Below are 24,187 nucleotides of genomic sequence, written 5' to 3'. Positions count from 1 at the left end.
AAAACATTTCTCTTCAGGGTTCCTACATTTTTACCTGAAATAATCTGGCATTGATTCTATGTAAATGGTTATCAGTTAGAGATGCATATTATACTGTCTAGGGAAACTACTAAAAACAAAACAAAGCCAAAAATATACAGCTCAAAAATATATAAATCAAAATAGAATACCAAATGGTATTCAAATTGTCCCATCACTATTTTCTATAGATTTGAATTAATTACTTTATGATACACTAAATACCCATACATCTACATGGCCCTTTCTAAACTCAGTATTTTGTTATCTTTTGATCTATTTATCTATTTCTAAACAAATTTCACATTATTTTAAGTATAACAGATACATTTGGCTATTTATTAGTGTAAGTCCCCTCCCCCTCCCTTTGTTCATTCTTTAAAATTAGACTGACTATATTGTATATATCCCTTTTCATATGAAATTTAGAATCAACTTGAGATTCATAAAAATTCTTGTAATAAATTTGATTATGATTTCATTTAATACATAAAGTTGAATCTGGGTAGCAATTAGAGACAAGATGTGAAAATCGTGTCTCTGAAAAACAGAAAAACTGACAAATGATGAACAGCACTATGGCCCAATCAACCTGTATAACATGAACTACATAAATCAATGTGTCCTGATTCTTGCACTAAATTTATTCAAAGGATTTCTGCCTTATGCTAGAGAAACTGCCCAAAACTTTTTCAGATTCTGAAACCTGGGTACAACTGTCCTCAACACAATTTATCTCAGTGAAAAAATTGGCAGCATTTTCCCCTCAATCCTAGTTTCAAATTTCACTTGTAGCTTCTCCAAATGTTGGGGCCTACATGTCATTATTATCTCTTTAGGATAATAGTGACCTTATAATGCTCCACAAAAAAGAAAACAGACATTTTAAGTCTTTCACATAAAACATACACAGTTTAACCAGACTGTGAATCAAATTATATCAAGAATAAGTTGATAAATTAATGAAAGAAGGTGAAAAATTAATTTTATCTTTGCCCCTTTTACCTTGGGAAATTGTATGCTCAAGCTAAAAATGTAATCCTAGGTAAAGAGGAACTCACAGAATCTTTTTGCTCCTCTGATCTCCTTATATAATTACATTCAAGTCATTCTGATTTGGAGTTGCCATACGCAACCCATTGAACCTTCCAATTTTCTTTTTTTACTTTTTTAAAGATGTTTATGGACCTTTATTTCATTCATTTATTTATATATAGCACTGAGAACTGAACCCAGCACCTCGTACATGCTAGGCAAGCACTCTATCACTGAGCCACAACTCCAGCTCTGAACCTACCAATTTTCATCGTCTCTCTCTACTCCTTTGGGTTCTGACTTCCCATGTTACCCAATTTATTTTATATCCATCATTAAATTCAATACTTTTCCCCTCTTTTTATTCATAACATGGGACCACCTAGCAAATGCCCCATTTTTCTGCTGTCCTTAAGCAGCTAAATATGGTTGGAAAACCCCACAACCATAATGACACAACTTTCTTTAAATTTATAACCACAAATTTGAGAGGAGGCCCTCAACACTGGTAAGCAATGCTATCAATTTGTCTTTTCAATTATGTCTTCCACTTACCTAACCTAATGGATAAGACATTATTTGGGACCTTATCTTTATTTAAGCTTCCTCACCCGTCTCCTGTCTCCTCCTCAGCTCATAGTTTCACTTTATTTTTTTTTTTACTTTTTAGTTTCATAAAGAGCATGAAATGCTTTACAAATTTACATGTCATCCCTATTCATGGTGTTAATTTTTTTCTGTGTTGTTCAATTTTAGGACACATACAGCTGAGGTGAGCATATAGCTTTACTTTTATTTCACCAAGAAAACAGAGGATATCAAATGAAACATTAGACCTATCATCTTACCTTATTTATCAATTTTTCCTCCGGATTTTGTGTATGAACTTACAAACATACTGTGCTATCTATGATGGGGGCAGGTAGGGAGAATTTCTCTTGAGTCCATGATCTCCTTTAGTTACTGTACATATTACTTGTTCTACTTTATAGCAAAATTCTTGGCTTATGTCTACTTTCTTACCTCCATATAACTCCTCAACCAGTTAAGGTCCATTATGACTCCACTGAAAATGCTTTTGTCAAGGTTTCCAATGAAATTCATCTAAACATATCCAGTAGATAGTGTTCATTCTACTCTACCTCTTAGCAGAATTTGAAACAGATGATCACTCCCCCTCCATCTTGAAATATTTTCGTCATTTTGACTTTTCCAGATCACCATGCTCTTCTGACCTTCCTACATTTTCCCTGGATAATGCTTCTCCTTCTCTTTTGTAGGCTCTTTTCCTCTCACCATTAGATGATGGATGGTTCCAATCTCTGTCTTTGGCTGCCTTCCCTATCTGTGTTCACATTCATCAATCTTATGCAATCTAATACCAAAACTACCACTGCTCCACAGTTAATCCACCATTTATATCTCCACTTCTGACTGCACCACTGAACTCCTGACACTCTACTTGACATCTCCAATTTTCAAATATAAACTTTTGGGTATTTCTATCATACATCATATCTGCTCCTCACTCAGTCATCCCATTTTTATTAAAAGCCATCCCACTTTTAGTAAAAGTCCTGTCTCCTCTAAAACATGTATCCTAAATCTTCCCACTTTTCTTTATTTCCACTATCACTATCATAATTTTTTTAAAGTCATCATCTGAACTACATGGCTTCCTAACTGGAGTTCTTGCTTCCATTCTTGCATCAACTCACTCTTTACATAAAAGACAAATGATTTTTTAAAATGTAAATCATTTATTCCACTCCTCTTGAGTGACTTCACATTGCATTGAGAATATGAATCATGCCTTTGGCCACATTTTGTTAAATCTCATGAGGTCTGGACCCTGTCTCTCTAATTTGACTACATTTCAGTGATTCTGTTCTTTCTGTTTCTTGGGCCTTAGAATTAGTCATTTCTTCTGCCTGGAATGTTCTCCTAGACCTAGCTGTACATGGTTACTCCTTATTGCTCAGATTTTTCATGTCTTCAAAGTGGCTTTCTCAATCTGAGACTATAAAGATCTTCCCAATCTAAAATGCCATTTCCAGCTACTTTCATATATAAACCTGTTTTATATTCTTCATAGTTCATCTAATTATCTTTCCTCTAGGTATATCTTTGCTGAGAAAAGTACTAGGTAAATGATGGGTACTTAATAAATATTTGTGAGAATGAATGAATGGAAAAGCATCCTGGAACTATGAATGTGCAGTTCAAAGACGTGGTATAGGGAGTTGCAATAAGAAAAGATGAAATATTGATTCCCATGATCACATGTGAGGTTAGAGTTGAATAGGAAGGTAAATCTACAAGACTACAAGACTAGGAGAAAATGGGGACTGAAGGATTGGACTAAGACCCAGAGTCTGTTTATTAACAGTGAGGAAATAAGAGACCTGGAGAGCCAAGGACTGTGGTCATGTGGTAGAATACTGGGGTTTAAAATTTTTTTATGTGGTGTAAAACAAGATTTTTCAGGGGATGATATGGTTGAGGATATGGACAGTGGGTGGATGGCTGAAATGGAGAAGAGGCAAGGGACACTGGAAATGCATTGGGCCTGTCAAGGAACTCTATGTCTAAGGTGTTAGATTGTCCATTCTCATGGACACTGAAGTCAGATCAAATGATGGAATGACATGAGGAAGAAAACTAAACAGAGTCAAAGCCTTCAGAATAATATAAGGAAGTGAGCAACAACCAGGAAATTGATAGAACTAGGAAAGCAATGGAGGGTATAAACTTAAAAGTAGGTACTTTGTGTGGGTGGAGAGATGAGACAATGGTTGAAAGTCTAATTGGAGGATATAAGTAAAATGGCAGCACCACCCTTGAAGATGGTACGTTGGAGACTAAAAGGAGAAACTTCAATGAAAGAGAGCTGCTGGTGGGACAACCAGTTGTCTGAAAAGGTCAGGAAGCAATCTGAGAAAAGGGAGACATTATTGGCCAATTGTAAGGTTTTAGAAGAGAAAGTGGCAGAAGGAGAGGGAGTTATAACAAAAAGCATCATGGTCAAGAAGCTGTGAGAAAACAGATGACCTGAGAAGTACAGTGTATATTTTGTGGTAGCCAAGTGATCCAGCTGTTACACTTGGTGGGACCAACTGAACTCAAACTTCCATGTGGAATCTGGGTGCCAAAGTCAGATACAGTCATAAATGGCTGGGCCTGAGGTTATGTGGTGAAGCCCCTGCTGGGAGCAGTCAAGCAGACACGGGAAATTTGGGGCTTGTGGGGGGGACTGGAACAGCAGTTATTGGGTTAGAAACTAAAGAAGAGTGTTGTTTTGATAATATGATCATAGAAAGCCTCTCAAAAGCTTTCGAAGATACCTGAAGGATGCAAAGGCCACGAAAGAGATGACTAAACTGCTTTGGGTGAGAAACATGAGATAAATTTGCCTCTGTTTTGGTGACTCAGAGCTGCTTTGGGATTGTGGTGTGCTGATAAATAGCCAGAAATTCAATAACTTGGTTTAGCTCATCACTCACATTTCAAAAGGTTAATCAACCTGTGGAAAAGACATGATAAGTTTTCTGGAAATGAAAGGCTAAAAGCCAGATTCTGAGCCAAGGAGAACTTACTAAATAAATGTTACTTTATATGGCCTCTCTTCTTGGCAGTCAAATACCTGGTTTCCCATGGAAACCTCCCAATTTATGCTCCTTTATTTTTACCTTTTGACATGAAACACGGGACATGATTGATATTTTGGAAAGATGGCCTTGGTGGCAGTATGAATGATGAATTTGGTACATGGGCAGAAGTAGGGGACAAGCTTTTGTTATAAATCAGGTAAGGGGTATTGTGGGTCTGAACTGAAAAAAAAATGAGAATAAAAGGCTGGGGACAAATTTAAAAGATATTCAAAAGACAATGAAGAAAAAAGCAGAGGCGATTACTGACACTCTAAATTACTTATGATTGAAGTTCTTTGATTTTGATAATCTATGAAACTGTAGCGGTGGGAGGAAATTGGATACATTTCATTTAAATCTAAAGGAATGGAGTTTTCACACACAATTTGTGTGTGTGTGTGTGTTGGGGGGAGAGTGATGCTATGATTTTCTTTGCATTCAAACACAAAATGTTCAATTTTGGTGCCTCAACCACAGTGTTAAAAAGTCATTTAAGAAAGTTTATTGTCTGGATCCTACATAGTTTACATAATTTATCCATCATTTACTGAAAATCACCTATCACATTAAGAAGTTGAAATAATTTAATTTTAATCAATTCATTTATTATTTTAATTTAAAATATTTTGTTGACTTTTAGCACATTTTGTGTAGTTTGATGCTATGATGTTTGGCACACATAGGCTTTGTCCTTTTATGTTTTTCATATTGACTATGGCTAAAGTTATCATTATATACCTATTTTTTCCATTAAGTTTCAATGAGTGTTTCTATGCATACTTCTTTGGAATATCTTCAGTTAACCATTTGAAAATGTTTTCTGTATTATTTGCTTTAAGTAAAGCAAATGTGTACTTTTTTTACTAGGGAAATTTATGCAAATTATTCTTGTTTCATGGCTGAATTGAGTTTGAGTGCTCTTTTACTTTATATATAAAATTTCAAGCATGCAGGAAAGTAAAAAGCATAATGCAAAAACATTATATCCACTGTATAGATTCTCAGCAACATATTTTGCTATATTTACTTCCTCTTTCTCTATATATTTGCTGATCTGTTTCAAGTTATCCCCAAATATGTAAATACCAGGATAATTCTCCCCTAAATCTTTCAGTATGATCTGCAAAGGAAGAACTACTTCTGCATCAGCACAATACCAGTGTTATTTCTAAAAATGTCAAGTTATGAAATTGCGAATGCTCTAATTTTTTGAAGAAAAAACTTTAAAGATTGGTTTTCACAAATTTAACTTATGCTACATTGTAATTTTTCTCTCACTCTTTCAAGTTGGATTGATGAGACTAGAATTCAAATACCACTGACAAATTTCTTTCTTTCTTTCTGCTATTCTATTTTTTTGTGTCGAAAATATTTTTCATTGATCCCAAATCTTTTGAGCATTCATTATTTCTTTGGAAAATTTAAATTATTGATTTTTGTTTTTGTAAATTCTCTCTGGTTAGAGAATATGTATATTTTGAAGGTTTCCAAAGAAGATGGTTTTAAATATAATCCTACCATTCTTATCATTTCCTAAGCACTTATTTCTAAGTTTTATGCTAAATAATCCCATAGCTCACGTGATGGGTTAGCCTTGATAGTATTCAAATGTAAATAGAAGACCACTGAATTAGAAAGCACAAATAACTATAAAACAAATACCTCAAAACAATTTTCAATTCTAGAAAGAGACACGGGTAGTTTCACGAAACTGTGTTTAGGTAATGAACACAGTACAGCACCAGATAACCTCATGAAGAAATAACTACATCCCTCAAACTTTTTTCTGTGTCCTCCTTTACTTTTCTATTTCCAAATTAATTCTGGAAGTCAATTGACTAATCTTTCATTATAGCAAAACTGATAAATACTAAAGAAGAAAGTGACATAGCCATAGAGTACATCTCTGAAATGTCTTGAGACTTTGTGTGATATTTTTTAAAAACCACATTGGTTTGTTTTTTCAATACTGGAGATGGAACCCACGGTTACTCTACCACTTAACTACATTCCCAGTCCCTTTTATTTTTTATTTTGAGCTGTTCTCACTAAGTGTCCAGGCTGACCTCAACCTTGCAATCTTCCTGCTTCAGTCTCCCAGGTTGCTACATTATATGTTTTGCAATTGTACCCTGCCTTTTATGCTTTTCTTACCAGGAAGTTTCAGTTTGTGTCAACTGTTCTATGAAAACTTCCTGACAACCTTTGAGCCTAGTGAGTATCTATCTCAGTTCAGGACACCCAACTGCACCAGGTTATCAAAACCTTTTACACTCATCTTTGACTCTCCAGCACCTAGTATTGTTTATGACATCATTCCAAATGTTTGTGGAATCACAAGTAATTAAATAATATATCAATCCAACTAATCTAGTGCAAAAAGGCCACAAAAGTGAGGGTGAGTACCTACCTCAAGGATTGCACAGTAGGTGCTCCCAGTAAAAAAAAGAGAAAAAAAAAAAAAGAAATGGATTTTCTAGCCATATTTGTGTCCTTCAAGAGCAATTTCAAGGATGACAATAGTCACTATGAATGGTACTAGTTCACAGATTCCACTGCTTAAATATTAGGATTTGTGTACGTTTCAAGTGATATGTTTTTAGATGAATTAGATGTGGAATCAGAGACAGGGAGATGCATATTAAACATATACAAAGAGGCAATTGGCTATATGATCTCACAATGAAGTTCTGGTAAGTAGTTTTCATAAAATAATAAGTGTTCATGTTAATAGTAGAATATGAGTGATTTTATTTTTGCCTATTTTTTAAATTTTTATAAATGGTCATGTAGTTTTGGAATTTTTTTAAATAAAGGAAATCATTTAAAAAAGAAATGTTATTGAAAGCAAATGATAGAAAGAAATATTATTGAATCAGAAATTCTAATTGACCCTTAGTGACTCAACTTGTATAATTAAAAAAGTCCCTGGCAAACTGATAATATAATTGCTCAGCCAAAAAAATGTATCTGAATTTCCCCAGTATTGTTTCTGACCTGGTATCTCAAAATTTAGAGCAACAGACAACTGTCTTTACTATCAATACAGTACATAAAATTCTATTTTTATCTAAGGTCACTAGATTCGAAGAAAATATCTATAATAATTTTAGGAAATATTTTAACATGTTCAAGAGTCCACTGTTTCAATATAAGGAAGTCCATTCTTTTTGATAGTTGAACCTGGTTACATAAGCATCTGGAAGGATTTTGAAGAACTGATAACCTGAGGTTACAGTTGAGGAGGAGAAAGACAAAAGTAATTTTTTGACATAAATGTAAAAATAATATCATTAATCTTTAAAATATTTTTGCACAAAGTTATGTCTTATTTTTTGTTGCTCTTATACTGTAAAAGAAATGAAGATTATGGAATTAGATATTAAATGGAATTAGATATTAAAATGAAAAACGGAGATTTATTAATTAAGACATAATTTAATTGTACAAAATGATCCATTGACAATGAAATCTTAAACTCTGTAAACAAAACAATAACTTACAGCATTTGCAGCGATCCCCAGCCCATCATAATACATTACTCCCAGCTGGTAAGTTGCTTGGTGATCTTTCTCCTTGATTTCTTCAAACTGTTCTAATGCTTCTTCATACCAACCCTAAACCCCCCAGAAAATATTTAATTATTTTTATGATGATCTTAAAGTAATCCCAAACAGAGGCGCACCGTGAGTTTATTTGTGCCCGAGGATACACAGTATTAAGTGGATACACAGTAATAAGTGATACAGCTATATTGGAACCCAGGGCCAAAGCTGAGAGGTCACACTGTTAGCCACTGAGCTGTCAGTTCAGACTGACAAGTGCAAGAGTCTTCAATAAATATTTGTTTCCAGAATAAATGAAGATGCCATTAAAAGGTTAGAGAGAAAGTGGGATGTGGGTGAACAACTGCCCAAATATTCAATGGATCATGAGGGATTGGAGATGTTCCCTTTTCAAGTCTAACTTGGGATTTGATGAAGAATTGAGGCTATTTTACTGAAGTTGGGATGGTTAGTTTGCATAGTTTTCTTAGGTTCACCTCCCAGGATATTCTAGCATAATGTGAGTAAAAAAGGGAAATTGCCTCTTCACGCTATAAAGCCACTTTTAAGAACTAGAGAAGAATCAGGGCCTTCAATTGTTATTAGTATGAACGTATCTTATAAATGATATTAAATATTTTGAGCAAAAATGTGTAAACTCAATTTTTAATTTTTAATGTGGAAATGGATTTTTATATAAAAAAATCTGTCTGATAAATGACATTATTAAAATGATTTCTCTGAAAAAAGATCAAAGATCTCCTTAAGCTGGTAGTAGTGTATCATACTTAAAGGCACAACCATAATTCAGATAATTTGACAGAATTTCTTGGTATAACAACATAAGGAACTCTACATGAAAATTTGCTCGGAGAATCTAACAACAGAATTATAGGGAACGAAAACAAATTTTTTTAAAATGATACCTCTTCAAAATATAGTTGACCCCGTAGGAAATATGCCAGAGCATCTCCTCTTCTTATTCTCTCCTTCAAGAGCTGCAATGCTTTATCCACCAAATTAGAATGGTTGTAATGATCTGATTTTAGAAAGTAAAAATTCTATTAATCATACAATGTGAATGTTCTCTCTCAAAAATTATATCAATTCATCTGGCACTGTTAATACTAATATTAGTTTCTTTCCTAGTTCTTGTTCCTCAATCTGGCCTTCTTAGCTCAAGGAAAAAGTAACACTTGAAAAACAAAACAACAACAACCAAAAAAACCCACCATTACCACAGTACCTCACACTTTACCTGGTCTAATCAAGAAATACTCATTGATTTTTCAGACTAACCCTGGTCACTACTGGATCAGAGTTCGAAAATGTAGTTTTTTTTTTTTTAAAGAGAGAGTGAGAGAGAGAAAGTATTGAGAGAGAGAGAATTCTTTAATATTTATTTTTTAGTTTTTGGTGGACACAACCTCTTTGTTTGTATGTGGTGCTGAGGATCGAACCCGGGCTGCACGCATGCCAGGCGAGCGCGTTACCACTTGAGCCACATCCCCAGCCCCTCGAAAATGTAGTTTGTATGCACACCTTGAGTTTTCTTTGGGCAAAGCTGTCTTGCAGGTGAGTTAAATTCTTAACTCTGAGCTGTAATCAGAACTATTCTCATCAAATAAGATGATCACCCCAAATTAAATTTTTGAAAATCTAAAGGAAACCAAATGGGTAGTTTTAAATGCCCCTTTCAAGTAAAGCATATTGTTGTTCTCTTTGATAGAAGTGATATTTGGCTTCTGTTTCCTCGAAGCCTATTATTAAGTTCTCAGGGTAAAATAAGAATCAGGACCAAACTGTGTGATTCTTCCACTGATAATCTGCTACCAAATTAAGTAGTTAATTTCACAGATTCTTGCAGGAAACCTAGAAAGGGCTGTAAAGTTAACCACTTCCTTGAAATCACTAAGATACATTCCTTGTCTTGTTTATGCTATTGTACATAATGAAATTCCAATAAAAAATATTTTCTAAAGGAAGATTAAATATCCAGATTTGTACCAGTCTTTTCCTTTCTCCATTGGAAGAATTGTGGGTGATTAGCAGCATACTGAGATATAGATGTATAAAAGGGGTTCTTGGGCAAATTTTCACTGGTCAACTTCATCCTGTTTCCACAATGTGTATCCTGTAAACAAGATTAAAAAACAAGATGGCAGAAAATTCTGTCTCTGGAAAAGTGCAAATAGAGATTCCATTCCCAGTAAGCACCCATTATAAAAGGTATCCTCCCCTCATTGCCTAGCGACAGGACAGTAAGCCACAAGCTCCAAGATGTGAACATTCTTTCCTGGAAAACAGGACACTCCACAGCTACAAGCCTTAGCTACTCTCCATGCCTTTTTACACCATATGGGATTAATGATGAAACCTGTTTGAGAGTCCTATCTGGCTATGAGTTCACACATTGCAGTGAGTCATGGCACCCACCACAACTGCTGCCACTTAATAGAAATTGGTGACACTGTCCATAGAAATAGCTCCTGTGTGCTGGTAACTTCCTGCAGCCTTGTAACTGAAGCTCATCAAAGTAATCTATGTCAAGTGAAATCATTTGTCCACTTTACCTGGGAATACCCTTTATTTTAGCTGTGTTGTTCAGTTTTGTCTTCCCATCTGTATTGGATTGCCATGTTATAAGACATATCACAGTTGAATGGTCAATCAGAGCCTTCATATAAAATGTAGAGGCCACCTCATTTGCGATGAAGGAGTCCAGGTTGGCCTATGCTGAAGGTAGTGAGACAGCAAACTCAATTGTTCCTGTGCTTTTTTGTTTACTCCTTGACATTCTACTGCTACAGCTTAGTTTCACCAATCAGGAACAGGCTTCCAGTCAAGGTTCCTGGTTGGTAGATAAGAGAACTAACTACTCAAGAGAGCCTCAGTGTGATTGGAAGGATGCATTTATATAATTACAGGATGCTATTTTTAGAAAATAATTTACTTCATTAAATAAGAATGAAATGCAGGATATGTTATTAGCAAAAAAATTCACTGAACTATCTTTGTAAGTTTGGAAGAGCAAATTTAAGAATTGATGTCTTCATCTGTAGTTTGGACTATTATATAAGTTGCTTGAACTATGGGATTTTATATATTCCTTTCTAAATATATAAAATTATTTGATTATGTGATTCACAAAATCTGTGGTTGCATTAAAGAATATAATGGTGAAGCAATATTAGATAAGGTATTTAGAAGAACAACAATTCAAGTAGGATGTTTCAGATAGTATATAGTATCACTCAGAAACTGTAGGTAGAAGTTTTTATTTTCACTGAAGATATTAACCCAGAATGCTATTATAGCCAAAACAAACAAACAAACAAACAAACTTGTCACATTCAGTAAGGGCATCAGAAATGTAGCAAATCAGAAAACAATACAATATGTTTGAACTCATATTGTCCTCTGGGGTTGTAAGGCTGCACATGTTTCTTTTGCTTAGTCTTATTTTTGCTGTAGCTTAAAAGAAGTGTTGGAGAGGGTCTGGAATATAAAAAAAGATTTATTGAGTTTTTACTAAATATCAGATATTGTTATTTGTTCTAAGTGCTTTGAAGGCACTCACTCTACAAAATTTTATGAAACAGGGACTATTATGAGATCTATTGGACACATGAAGAAAATAAGGCGTGGTGAGGATGTTAAATCACCCAATGTCACAGGGGCTAGTAAGTGAGACAGGTGGGATGCCCTTGCACCAGTGTTTTTTCTTTATTATTTTATCTCTTAAAAAAAAAAAGCAAAACATGGGACTTTTTTTTTTTTAACTGGAAGGACTCTTGTAAAAGAATATCCTGAAATTTAGTACTTTCTATTATCAGAAAATGAGAATGAAGAGAACACTGGAAAAAAGTGAGAGCACATGTTTATTTCTGCCAAATCTTGGGATCAGTTAAAAAAAATCATCATTTGAAGCTTGACAACTCTTCAAATATGTTGTAAATTTAGAAAATTCTATATTACAAACTGTATACATTAAGTGATAGCATAGAATCTGAAAGAAATCTATGATTGTAACAGGAAGAGCTGGTGTAGGAAATACTGATGGTGCCCTTCTCAGATCCTCTTTGTGAGTTAGTGACCCTATCCCCATCTGCTGTGAAGGTTAACTGAAAACAACTTAGAGCTGTTTCCTTTCTGTAGCTTTCTCCCTGATAAAGTCTGTTCCTAGTGAAACATGAGTCCCCTCAGTTGGAACACTTTGCTCCTTCTATCTTGCAGACAGAGCACTTAAAAGTTCATCCCCCCATTAAAAGAGGCAATCTGTTTCAAGCATCCTTGCACATTCTTTCTGGGTGTTATGGTTTGGATCTGCAATGTACCCTCAAAGCTTCTTCCCCAGTCCAACAGTGTTCAGAGGAAGGTCTTTTGGGAGGTGATTATCATGAGGGCTCTCTCTGACCTACTGAGTGGATTAATCCATTTATGGATTCATAGCTTAATAGTTTTGGGAAGGAAGGGCTTTGTTATAAAAGCACAGTCTCTCTCTTTGCTTTCTGGCTACCATGAGATGAACAGCTGTTGTGCCACATGCTTCCTGCTATGATGTATCTATTGCCTTGTCACAGGCCCACAAGGATGGGGCCAAGTGACCAAGGACTAAAACATATGAGCCAAATAAACCTTTTCTCCTTTAAGTTGATTTCTCTCAGGCATTTTATCACAGAAACAGAAATCTGACTTATAAAACTGGGTGTTTCATGAAAGCGAGGCACTGTGTGTTCTTTATATGAACCATTCTCAGGATTATGTTTGCAGTAAGGGATGTTGCAGGATAAGGTCATATCCCCTGAAAGAGCAGGCTTGCTTTTCTAAAAAGCAGGGAATCCCTCAAGCTCAGTGCTCCCCTCTTATGAAGCAGTCGACTGGGTGTGTAGGCATCCATCATGGGACCTGTGAATTCCCTCTGTGGGAACGGAAGGGCATGGGAACTGGCTCAAATATGCTGACACTCTGACTACGGCTTTGGCCAGGAGTGAGAAATCACTTATCTCTGACCCAGGCATCTTGTGTCTTTGTCAGTATTCATAAAACAGGCTAGTAGTTTTCATGTAATTTTGAAAGCATAATCTATACATATATGATGGAAAATTAGAAAAAAATAAAAATACTAGCTACCTAAATTCAAAAGACAATTTTGGAACAGGCTTTTTTTTTTTTTCCTTTCTGTCTAGGCCTATTTGTTTATTTAATATAAAAATACTTGGTCTCATGCTTTTCCTCTTGTGTGCAGCAAATTTACATCATTCCCTGAAATGAGAGAGAGAAAAAAAAAAAAGTATGCAGAAAGGCAGGTCACTTCCCCCACCCCCCACCCCCCTGTAGTACTAGAGATTAAACCTGGGACACTCTACCACTGAAACTTGTGTCATTTTCCCTCAACCTTCCAAGTCACTGGGATTACAGACATGTGCCACTGTGCCTGGCTTAATGGGATATCTTTCACAACTATATAAATTGTGGTAAGCACCTGTGGAGAGAGCCTAGTCGATTTTTGTTGCTTTTCTCTGATGTACCTTGCATTCTTGTAAGCAAATAAGACAGGCTACGAAATACTGATATATTCAAAATCTGAATGCTAATTGCATAGGAGACATACCTCACCCATCCTGTTCCCAATGTGTGGTAACCTTTCTCAGCTAGGTCCTTTCCTGAGAGAATAACACTCAACACAAGGTAAATGAATATGATTCTGGATTTATAGAAGACTGTTTGTGTGCAGAAGAGTTGTTGCATGGTAGTTATAAATGTAAGCTTGGAGAATTTTCCTCCCAAATTCTTTTATATGTAATAATTGCTCATCCCTCTCAAAGTGTAGCAAAAGTTCAGGGAAAAAGGGACAAAAATTTATTAACGGAAATTTAAATTGACCCATAGTCCTAATGACCATGAGAACCACCCCAAACTGGAAAACTGGATTAATCTTTTATAAAACGATCATGAGCAGACGCACAAGGTTGCTCATGTTCCTCATGTCCTCATTCAGCTTACAAGTAACAGATAATAGCATCATATACTGTGAAGCCCTGTTGTCTTTAGTCTTATCTTCCAGGGAAGTTTGTCTAACAAAAGACACAGGTTTTAATTTTAGAGCAAGAAAGAGTGAAAGGTATGTTCTGAGAGGAAAAAGTTATATTCTGCTTGAAATCAGGGTAGAAACAGAGATTCCTGGTATCACCATTATTCTGCTGTAATATTTTAAAAGTTCAAGTCAGAGATTAACTGAGAAACAAAAGGATATGTACACAAAAAGATAAAAACAAAATCTTTCTTGTAGATGATTATAACTTTGAGGATCCAAAAGAATAGGCTTTAAAGCACTTATTAGTTCAGAAAAGTGGCAAAATTAAAAAAAATGCTCAAAGATAAAAAGGTGTATCTTCAATAGGCAAGGAGTATTCATTTATAATGAAAACCTAAACATAAAATATGCAGAAATAATCTCAGAATTGTCTGTTACATATATGAAGAAAACTAAAAACATATTTAAAAGAATGAATAAATAATCCAGATGTCAGTCAGAGGCTGTGGGAGACTAACCTTGCACATGACTGAGTCACACTCCCCGGTTGGGTGCTGAGGCTCTCAGTCACAGAAATGTGGCAGAGATTTCCCCACCCTTCTTGGGTTCAAGAGTCGTGTCTCGTGCATGGGTGTGTCTTGCTACAGCCCCATGGGTGAAGCTATGCTCACCTGTTCCTTTGTAAACCCTTTGCCCTGTTTAGGATAGAATCTTCCATGGAAGTGCCTTGTGTGTGTCCCCTTCTCTTACTGTGCCCTTGGGTGTGGCCTACCCAGGTGTCAGTCAACCTGCTGACAGTGGACAACATGAAGATAGACTCAGCCCCCTGAAACCTGACCCCTTGCCTCATTTGAATAGCTTCTCCTCAATAAAAGGGGTCAACATGTTCTCTCCCTCTCTCTCTTCCTACGGACCCTTAAGGTCAGAGGAGCTGTCACAGCGACCCCAATGAAAAAGATATTTGTGTCTCTTGTGTGGCTATTTTGTGCAGCCCAGTTAGCCCAGTTCAACTGGAGTAACCCCCTGAGCCTTTTAGTCGAGAACAGAAACTCTCGGCAAGAGGCCCAGAAAGTTGTGCAATGAGAGGACAGAGAATAGCCTGGGTCTTATCCTATCCCGTGCTTTTGGGGGCCACATCCTAGGAGGGCTGCCACTTGGTAGATGTATCCCAACCATGTCTGTGCTTTGGAAAGCTGTCTTTGCATGAGCTGGATCTACACTGGTTCCAGCAAATCTCTTTGGATATAGGAGACAGATGTATCCCTCCATGAACCCTGGGCCTTAGAGACTGCATTCTCTAGCAGTACAAGGGGCTCTTAGAAATATAGGGGTCAGTACAAATGCAGTTGTTGTGAATTTACTAATATGATTGCTAGTGATCAAGAACTCAGGTATCAGTATTATGAGGGACAATGAGCTGAGGAGAGAGTGGATGCTCTAGAACCATGAGCCTAAATTATGCTTATTACTATATAAAATTAAAGAAGAGATTCAGAGATCATAAATATAATTACATCTAAACAATTATATTGAGTTATGGAATTATGTACAGGAATCTAAAACTATATCTGAAGCTTTGGGGAAAGATGTTTTACAATCCAGAAATGTTTGTGGTTCATGTTTATAGTATTACAATTCACAACATCCAAATTATGGAACCAGCCTAGGTGCCATTCAACAGATAAATGGATAAAGAAAATGTGGTATATGTACACAATGGAGTTTATTCAACCATAAAGAATGAAAAGTGGGAATTGGGGACATATGTAGTATGTAGCAACCCTCTCCCCAACCCAGCTTCAATCCCCAGTACCAAAAAAAAAAAAAAAAAAAAAAGAAATTATACCATTAGCAGGAAAATGGGTGGATTAAGAATTAAGAAGATTGTTAAGCAAAATAAGTCGAACTTGGAAAGTCAAGAGTCATATGTTTTCTCTCATATGTGGAAGCTAGAGAGAAAAAAAGCTAAAAAAAAAAAAAAAAAGGTGGTGGAGGGAATCTCATGAAAACAGATGGGAGACCCATAAAATAGAGGAAGGGGACCAGGGGGAGGGAGGATAAGAAGGAAGGGGGAGGTGCTGGGGAATGAAGTTGACCAAATTATATTGTATTGTGTGCATTTACAAATAGGTAAGAACAAATTCCACTATTATGTATAGATTAAAATAAAACAATAAAAAAAGCTTTATAAAGATATGTTGGATTTTGGAGACATCATACAATAAATATTCAGTATATTACATATGTATACAGTATTGTAGCACACCATTGGTATGATCTAGCATAGCACCCTTTCACCACAATCATTACTATTTTTGCAGTAAAAATGTAATGTTGTTCGTACAAAGTAGAAAAAAACAAACAGTCTCACATAAGTGCTGCCATAAGAATTATAAAAAGTACTTTCAGGGGCTGGGGCTGGGGCTCAGCGGCAGAGCACTCACCTAACACATGCGAGGTCCTGGGTTCAATCCTCAGCGCCACATAGAAATAAAATAAAGGTATTGTGTCCAACTACAACTAAAAAAATAAAATATTTTTTTAAAAAGTACTTTCAGTTTCAGTCTTTTATGTATTTTAGAATCACAGATTTGAGATTGTGAACCCATTAATGTCTCCTATCTGTTTCTCAAATTTTCTCTAACAATAATGTGATGAGGTCACAAATTTACTCACAGCCCCACAGTTGGACAAAGAAAAGGTAATCCAGCTTCATCTACAATGGCTATAGTCTTCCCCATCATTCCCCACCCCAACACATGCACACTGAAATTGAAACAACTTAAATTTGTTAATTAAGAATATCTCTTTTTCTCTTCATTGAAATAATTTCAAAATTCTCTTTCACATTTAGTCTTCTCTGGTGTGCAGAATGATGAGAGCCCACTGTCTCCTCCTGGCTGTAGGAGTCGATCCCCATGGACCTGGGGTCCTTGCTGCTCTCTGCTAAGAACAGTGGGGAAGATTTGTGCCCTGGGCTGGCTGCTTTCTCAGCAACCACTTAGGGAACAACTCTTCTCTGAAGTCCTTTTGACAGTGATGTGCTGACATCCGCCACTCAGGCCCATGGTCTGTAAACTTTATCTCCAGTCTGAGGGCCTCACTTCTTTACCTTGATCCAAATCTTTGCTAGGCTACTGATGCTCTTACCAGTTTAGTCTGCCCCTGGGGCTCTCATGTGCCCCACACAATCCATGGAGATCCAGGAGCACTGCCTTCAACCCATCTGTCTGCTTCCTGCTTGCAACATCCATGTCATAACTGTTCTGTGGGCAGTGTGGCATGAGTGAAAGCTAATGTTTTTTTTTTTTTTCCTTATCAACATTAGAACTAAAGAAACCAGCTGCTAGCCCTGGACTTCCCCTGCCTAACTGGATGTCTCTAAGGTTCTCACCCAGTTCAGGTTCTGAGGTAGAGGTGGAATAACCACTTCTGGAATATGACTTCCTCACTCTCCCACTGTTACTCCTTCTTTCCTGTCCCTAGAACTAGAAAAGGCGGTGTGATAGACCATAACTAGAAAAGCAATGTGTAGACCCCAGATAGGCCAGACACTGGGAAAGCATTTGTGGTATGTTAATATCCCTTTTCCTTGTGGCACCATATGAAACCCAGATGGCAGAGTAGTTACATAATGTGTGAGTTAGTGCTTAAGAAGTTAATTCTTCCAAATTGGTAGGAGATAAAAGTTTGAGGTACAAGAAGCTCAGTGCTCCTCTGATCTGGGTGAAACCAAGATACATTGGTTTTGCGGGAGACAAGGCAGTCATGTCTGCTTTACTAGCAAAATCTCATCCTTTAATATTTATTAAGCTTTTGATATCACCATAAGAATATGGTCTAGGAGTCTTATTTCTGCCTACCTACTAACTTAAGGAGATCTTTGCTGTAGACTGTATATCTTTTTACTAGCCCTATCCATCTACTATGTATCCATCTATCTACCTGCCTACCTATGTTGCTAGCTTGGACTTCTAGTAACTTAGGTTCGATAAGATGGTCTTGGAGTTTTTTACATTCCTCTCCAGTATAGCAAGACTGAAGCCTGATTATCATAGTTGGAATGTATCACAAATGGAAGGAAAGAAATTCTGTGATCAGAGTGGCTTCCTGATGAGATAAAAGAATTTAGAATATGTCTCTCAGTAAACTTGGCTGTCAAATCTTCTTTTTCTTGCCATAATATTCTATTTCAATATCAGAATTTAAATAAAAACTTCTTCTTTTTACATTTTTTGCTATAAAAATGCTAATCCTCCAACTACACTCAAGAAAAATAAGGGAAATAAATGTATAGGATTGGTCAGGGATTATGGACAAATGTAAAAGAAATATACCACATAAATATTAAAAAATATTTCTCATTATAGGGTGATGCAAGTTTGTAGCTTCAGTGACTTGGGAGGCCAGACTGAGCAACTTACTGAGATCCTCTCTCAAAATAAAATTAAAAAACGGTTCTTTTTTTTTTTTTAATTAACTCAGACTATGATGTAATTAAAAAACATTTGGGTATGTGTAGGTTGGTGGTAAGCACCCCGGGTTCAATCCTCAGTATCAGTGAGAAAAAAAATTCATCACAAAAACATTAATTTGTTAACTGCCTTCTATCTGTCAGGCACTGTATCCTTATTTTATTCTGACTTTGAAGCTTTTAAAATCCTTTCTTTAAAAGGAAAGTTTCTTATCTAAGCTTTCATTGCTAGGCAGTGATGGAACTAAGATTTGAATCTAATTCTGCATCTTTAAAAATCATAGTCACTGCCAATATGTAATGCTGCCTCTCAGACTATGATGTAATTACTTTGATAATAACTTAAAAATAGTCTTTAAAATTTAAATAATTTGAAGATAATTTGGGGGGGGGTATTGGAGATTAAACTCAGGGGCACTCGGCCACTGAACCACATCTCCAGTTCTATTTTATTTAGAGACAGGGTCTCACTGAGTTGCTTAGCACCTTGTTTTTGCTGAGGTTGCCTTTGAACTTATAATCCTCCTGCCTCAGTCATCTGAGTCACTGGGATTTGAAGATAACTTTTTAAAAATACGTTCTATATCCCAATTCCATTGGGTAAAATATCAGATTTCATGAGAGCCTAAATATGATTATTAATTTAGGTAATTTCTGTGCTTAACAGCATTTATACAAGGAGTTTTCAAGAGTTTTAGCAACTTTGTTTTTAAAAAGAGATTAAGTTTATTAGAATTTATATTATCAATTGAATAAAATAATTTGATAATTTAAAATGACTTTTTAAATGATTGGAAAACTTAAAACTTTGAAATTCAGTTGTTTTATTTAAAAAATGCAAATTATTCAAAGTGTCTGGAAATGTATAATCTTAGATATATATTTTGAATAGAACTTAACATTATGCATTGCATTCTTATTCACTTAATTCTTATTTGGTTAGTAAAATTAATATTTTATCTAATTTTTTCCAGCTTTTATTTATTAATTGATTTTATTTTTTAAATACATGACAACGGAATGCATTACAATTCTTATTACACATATACAGCACAATTTTTCATATCTCTGTTTGTATATAGAAGTATGTTGACACCCAATTCAAGTCTTCATACATGTACTTGGATAATGATGTCCATCATATTCCACTATCATTGCTAACCTCCTGCCCCCTCCCTTCCCCTCTCACCCGTGCTCTGCCCTAACTAAGGTTCATCTTGAATAGGATGTTAAAAAATTTGCCAAATTTTGAGTTATTGTAACAAAATATTTCAAAGATAAATTAGATATGATTATAAACTATATGTGCATACTTTTTCAAAGATATTATATGTGTTCATCTAAAGTCTGTTCTTTAAATGAAAGAAATAGTTTGCACATACATGCTGTTGGAATCCTCTATGTACTATTATTGGGACTGGTAGGTAGTATTAAACACGAGTCAAAGTGGAGATTATTAAGAGTATATGAGTGTACCATACACACTATAACTTAAAACTCACAAAATATAGTTATATTCTAATCTTTTCATGTAGGGCCTGAAGTAGTTTTTAAAGTAGTGGTCAACTGTGAACAGTTTAGAGTTACTTTTCTTGCATAAAGCACGGGCATATTAAACAATTTGATTATACAGCCTCACTAAATTGCTGAGGCTGGCTTTGAACTTACAATCCTCCTGTCTTAGCCTTCTCAACTACTAGGATTACAGGTGTGCACCACCTGTAATCACATTTTTATGGCATTTATCACAACTCAGAAAACATCATTGGTACATTTTTTTTTTTTTTGGTACCGGGGATTGAACTCAGGGCACTTGACCACTGAGCCACATCCCCAGACCTATTTTGTATTTTATTTAGAGACAGGGTCTCTCTGAGTTGCTTAACATCTTGTTGCTGAGGCTGGCTTTGAATTTGCAATCTTCCTGCCTCAGCCTCTCCAGCTGCTGGAATTATAGGCATGAGCCACTGTGCCCAGCTCGTCATTGGTAAATTTACCATGATCTTCTGTTTCAGGATCCTATCTAGGTTACCACATTGCAATCTATCATCATGTCTCACTTCCATCCTGTTTTGTGATAGTTTCTCAAACCTTCCTGTTTGTCATGATCTTGACAATTTTGAGGAGTATTCTGTAGAATCTCTCCCAATGTAGGTTTATGTGGTGATTTATTCATGGTTAGACTTGGGTTATGGGCATGGGGAAAAGACTATCACAGAGGCGGAGTGGTCTTCTCATCACATCAGATCAGGGGTTCATACTATCAACACGATTTACTGATAATGATGTTAACAATTACATGTCAATGTAGTACTTGACAGGTTTCTCCACTTATTTTTTTCCCCTTCCCATACTCTACTCTTCAGAAACAAGTTATTATGTATATCCACATTGAAGGAGGAAGGTGTGGAGGACATATCTATGTGAACTATTTGGAATTCTTTCAAGAAGTGTTGTCTTTTCTTTCCATTTATTCAATTATTTATATCACTGTGAACTCATGGATATCTATATTATAGAGTTTTTCAACACTAGTTTGCTGCTCAAGTTTTCCCAGTTTGGGCCTTTGGGAGCTCTTTCAGGTTGGCTCCAATATCCCCTTGACATATGCCTCTTATTCGTTTGTTAATTGATCATTTCCTTACTTTCTGGCACTACAAGAAACTCTAGACTCATCTTGTATTTTCCCTGTCCAACTTTAGGATCAGCTGTTTCTCCAAGGAGCCCTGGTTCCTTTTTTGGAGAATAGCATGAGTGCTTGATATGTTCACTGCTATTGTGGTTACTGCTTCTAGGCTCTATAAGGCAGGCAGAGCGAGAAAATGTTATGTCTCCCAATCCTTGTATGTATACATACTTAAAATTATTTCTATACTATCCTTCTGAATCTGTATTTAGGTATCTATGAGTTCTTACTGATGTCTCCAACAAATTCAGTACCATATGGCTCATTTTAACCTTTTATACTTAATTATCTGAAACTTCCTTCTTCAAGAATGAGAAACGTGACTCTCCCATCTACAGGTCTAATTTTAAGGACTTTCTACCCTTTTCCCTATTCCATTCTATGTTATAAATTTATTATCTGTAAATTGTACCTCTCATCAAAAGGACTATATGATCAGGAGAAATGACAAAATAATAAAACCCCCTCAAGTCTTTCAAGTTCTTATCAAGCACTGAAGAAGTGACCATTGAAATGTTACCATTGAAACTAGTAGAATTTTTGTGATTATAGACTCTGAAGAAATTGTCATTGAATGAGAATATGTTTCTGCCTACAATATCCAGGTGCAGAAGTTACTTGGAATAACTATACAATCTGTCACCTTTCCCAAGAAATTTGTACTTCTCAAAAGATTGGATATTTTTTATATGTGAAATTAGGCCACTTATTGAGATCTTTAGTTTTACTATATATCTCTTCACTTGAATTAGAGTTAAAATTTTCAATGGCTTTATTACTAAAAGTACACAATTTAATTAAATGTTACATAATAGTGATAAATGGGGGATTAGTAGGTATTTCCAATTATTCCTCTTTTCAATGCTGTGCGTTTATGAAATGTTTTTCAGTGTTCTTTGGTAAATAAAAGCAAACAGAAAATAGACGAAATCAGATTATCTATTATTCCACTTATATTTTATAATTTTTACCTATGGACACATACTCATTCATTTATTTCAAAGGAATTTCTTGAATAGTAGGCATTAGGTAGGAGATTAAATTCCAGGGTCAAAGCTACATTAACAGCCCAGCCATTATGAAATGAAAATATTGTTTTTCTATCAATTATAATAATAATTTTCTTGACATTTCTTCTGCTTTAATCTTAGTAACAATTACCAAAGATGATCAATTCTCTAAGTTGTATAGGAATGATAAGAATGAGGGCTCTAGAGTCAAACTGCCTGAGCACAAATTACAGCTCCATCCCTTAGTAATTTATCAACAAGACTTTAGACAAGTTTATTGAACCTCTTAAAACCTTTCCAATGTTTCCTCCACCCTGTGGAATAGACAAGTATTCAGTGATAAAAGGAAAAAAGATGCAACAAGTACAAAATTCCCTTTCCCTGAAAAATTGACACATATAAAAGGAATTTTAAAATAATTATCAGATTTAATGCACTCTAAACATAATCTTATTTTTTTAAAAAAGGATATGGAGGTACTTTCATCATAAATAATATCCCATTATATGCATTAATTGCATGATACATGTTTAGAACTCTTTAGGATTTCTCTTATGATAGCTTTCTAAACATGAACATATTTGCAAACCTGAAGCTTAATTACATGTTCTTTTAGAAATGGAGCTTATCTAATTGACAAACAGAATATAAAGGAAATTGGCAATATGGTTATCTGTTTGCCTTATCTCTGACAATATCACTGCAGTGCTACTTAAAAGGTACTGTGAATAATTAAGTGTCAAAAATATATTTAGTACCATTCTAAGTATGTGTTTGAAAATCAATATACCAATTTATGTTCAAAGATCCATATGAATTAAAATTTTGTTTAAAACTACTCTGTGGGTTATTGCACAAATTTAATAACAAATGTATTCCAAATTATTTTATGGCTCTCATTACAAAAATATTTTAATGAAAATTAGAACTAAAAAACTACTCATCTTTACAAGACAGTGAGCTTATCCTCTAAAAGCCTAATAAACACACCTATTTTTCAGTCTTCCTACAGAGAAGTGAATCACTTAAGATTTTAGAGGGAGGAAATATATGGCTGATGGGGGTAGACAGATGCAAATGGCAGGAACATGAAGTTAGGGAATATTTCTATAAAATGGGCCACTGTGCTAATCCCCCATATGCTTTATTTTCCAAGAAGCAATTTTCCTTCAGCCCTGCCTGGATTAAGTGGAAAAGGTATGTCACATTTCTTGGCAAACTACCTGCTACCTGCAAGAGAAATGCAGGCTCCAAATAATGGTAAGAGAATTCCAGTTTGTGAAGGGGGAGACTTTTGTGATCCCTTTTCACAGACCCTTGTCTGGTCCCCTTTCACAGACCAGATCCTGAAACTCAGAGAGATAAAGATAATTCCTCCTAACTGTAAAACCTGTCAGTATTATAGTCAATTAGAACTGTTCAGCATGTGCTAAAGTAACCTAGTCAGCAGGGCACTGAAGACTTAAAAGGCTGATTTCATCCGGCTGTCAGTCAAAAGTCAATAGATGGACCTGGGTGGGACTCTGAAAACTCCTCTGGGTTCCCCCATAAACTGGAGTACAGAAGAACATTGTCCCTCTCTTCTCTGAGAGGACCCACTCTCTCTCTTTACAGTGTTCTTTTTCCTATCCCTTCAATACATTTAAGCCCGTTACCCTGAGCCACATGTCTGAAATCTTTCTGACTTAATGGCAAGAGAGTCAAGAGAGAGACACGGATGTCAGTGGCTACA

At 35.6% G+C, this 24,187-nt stretch overlaps 1 protein-coding gene across 6 annotated transcripts in view; it reads right to left on the bottom strand.

Moving 5' to 3' along the window:
* The window catches only part of LOC107142663 (LRP2 binding protein), a 38,515-nt gene that overhangs the window by 7,194 nt on the left and 7,134 nt on the right, over positions 1 to 24,187 (bottom strand). For 2 of the 6 annotated variants that reach the window (XM_048791895.1, XM_048791897.1), the window contains exons 2-5: positions 11,648 to 11,746; positions 10,256 to 10,384; positions 9,175 to 9,287; positions 8,207 to 8,320 (exon numbers count right to left, since the gene is read on the bottom strand). In XM_048791895.1, coding sequence (XP_048647852.1) covers positions 8,207 to 8,320; positions 9,175 to 9,287; positions 10,256 to 10,384; positions 11,648 to 11,690 — 399 coding nt within the window. In that variant the 5' untranslated portion in view covers positions 11,691 to 11,746. The other 4 variants (XM_048791894.1, XM_048791898.1, XM_048791896.1 and 1 more) reach the window with 4 other exon arrangements.

The sequence above is a fragment of the Marmota marmota genome, unplaced genomic scaffold (genome assembly GCF_001458135.2).
Source record: "Marmota marmota marmota unplaced genomic scaffold, marMar, whole genome shotgun sequence".
Classification (NCBI taxonomy): Eukaryota; Metazoa; Chordata; class Mammalia; order Rodentia; family Sciuridae; genus Marmota; species Marmota marmota.
This window is presented reverse-complemented; position numbering and strand designations above follow the sequence as displayed.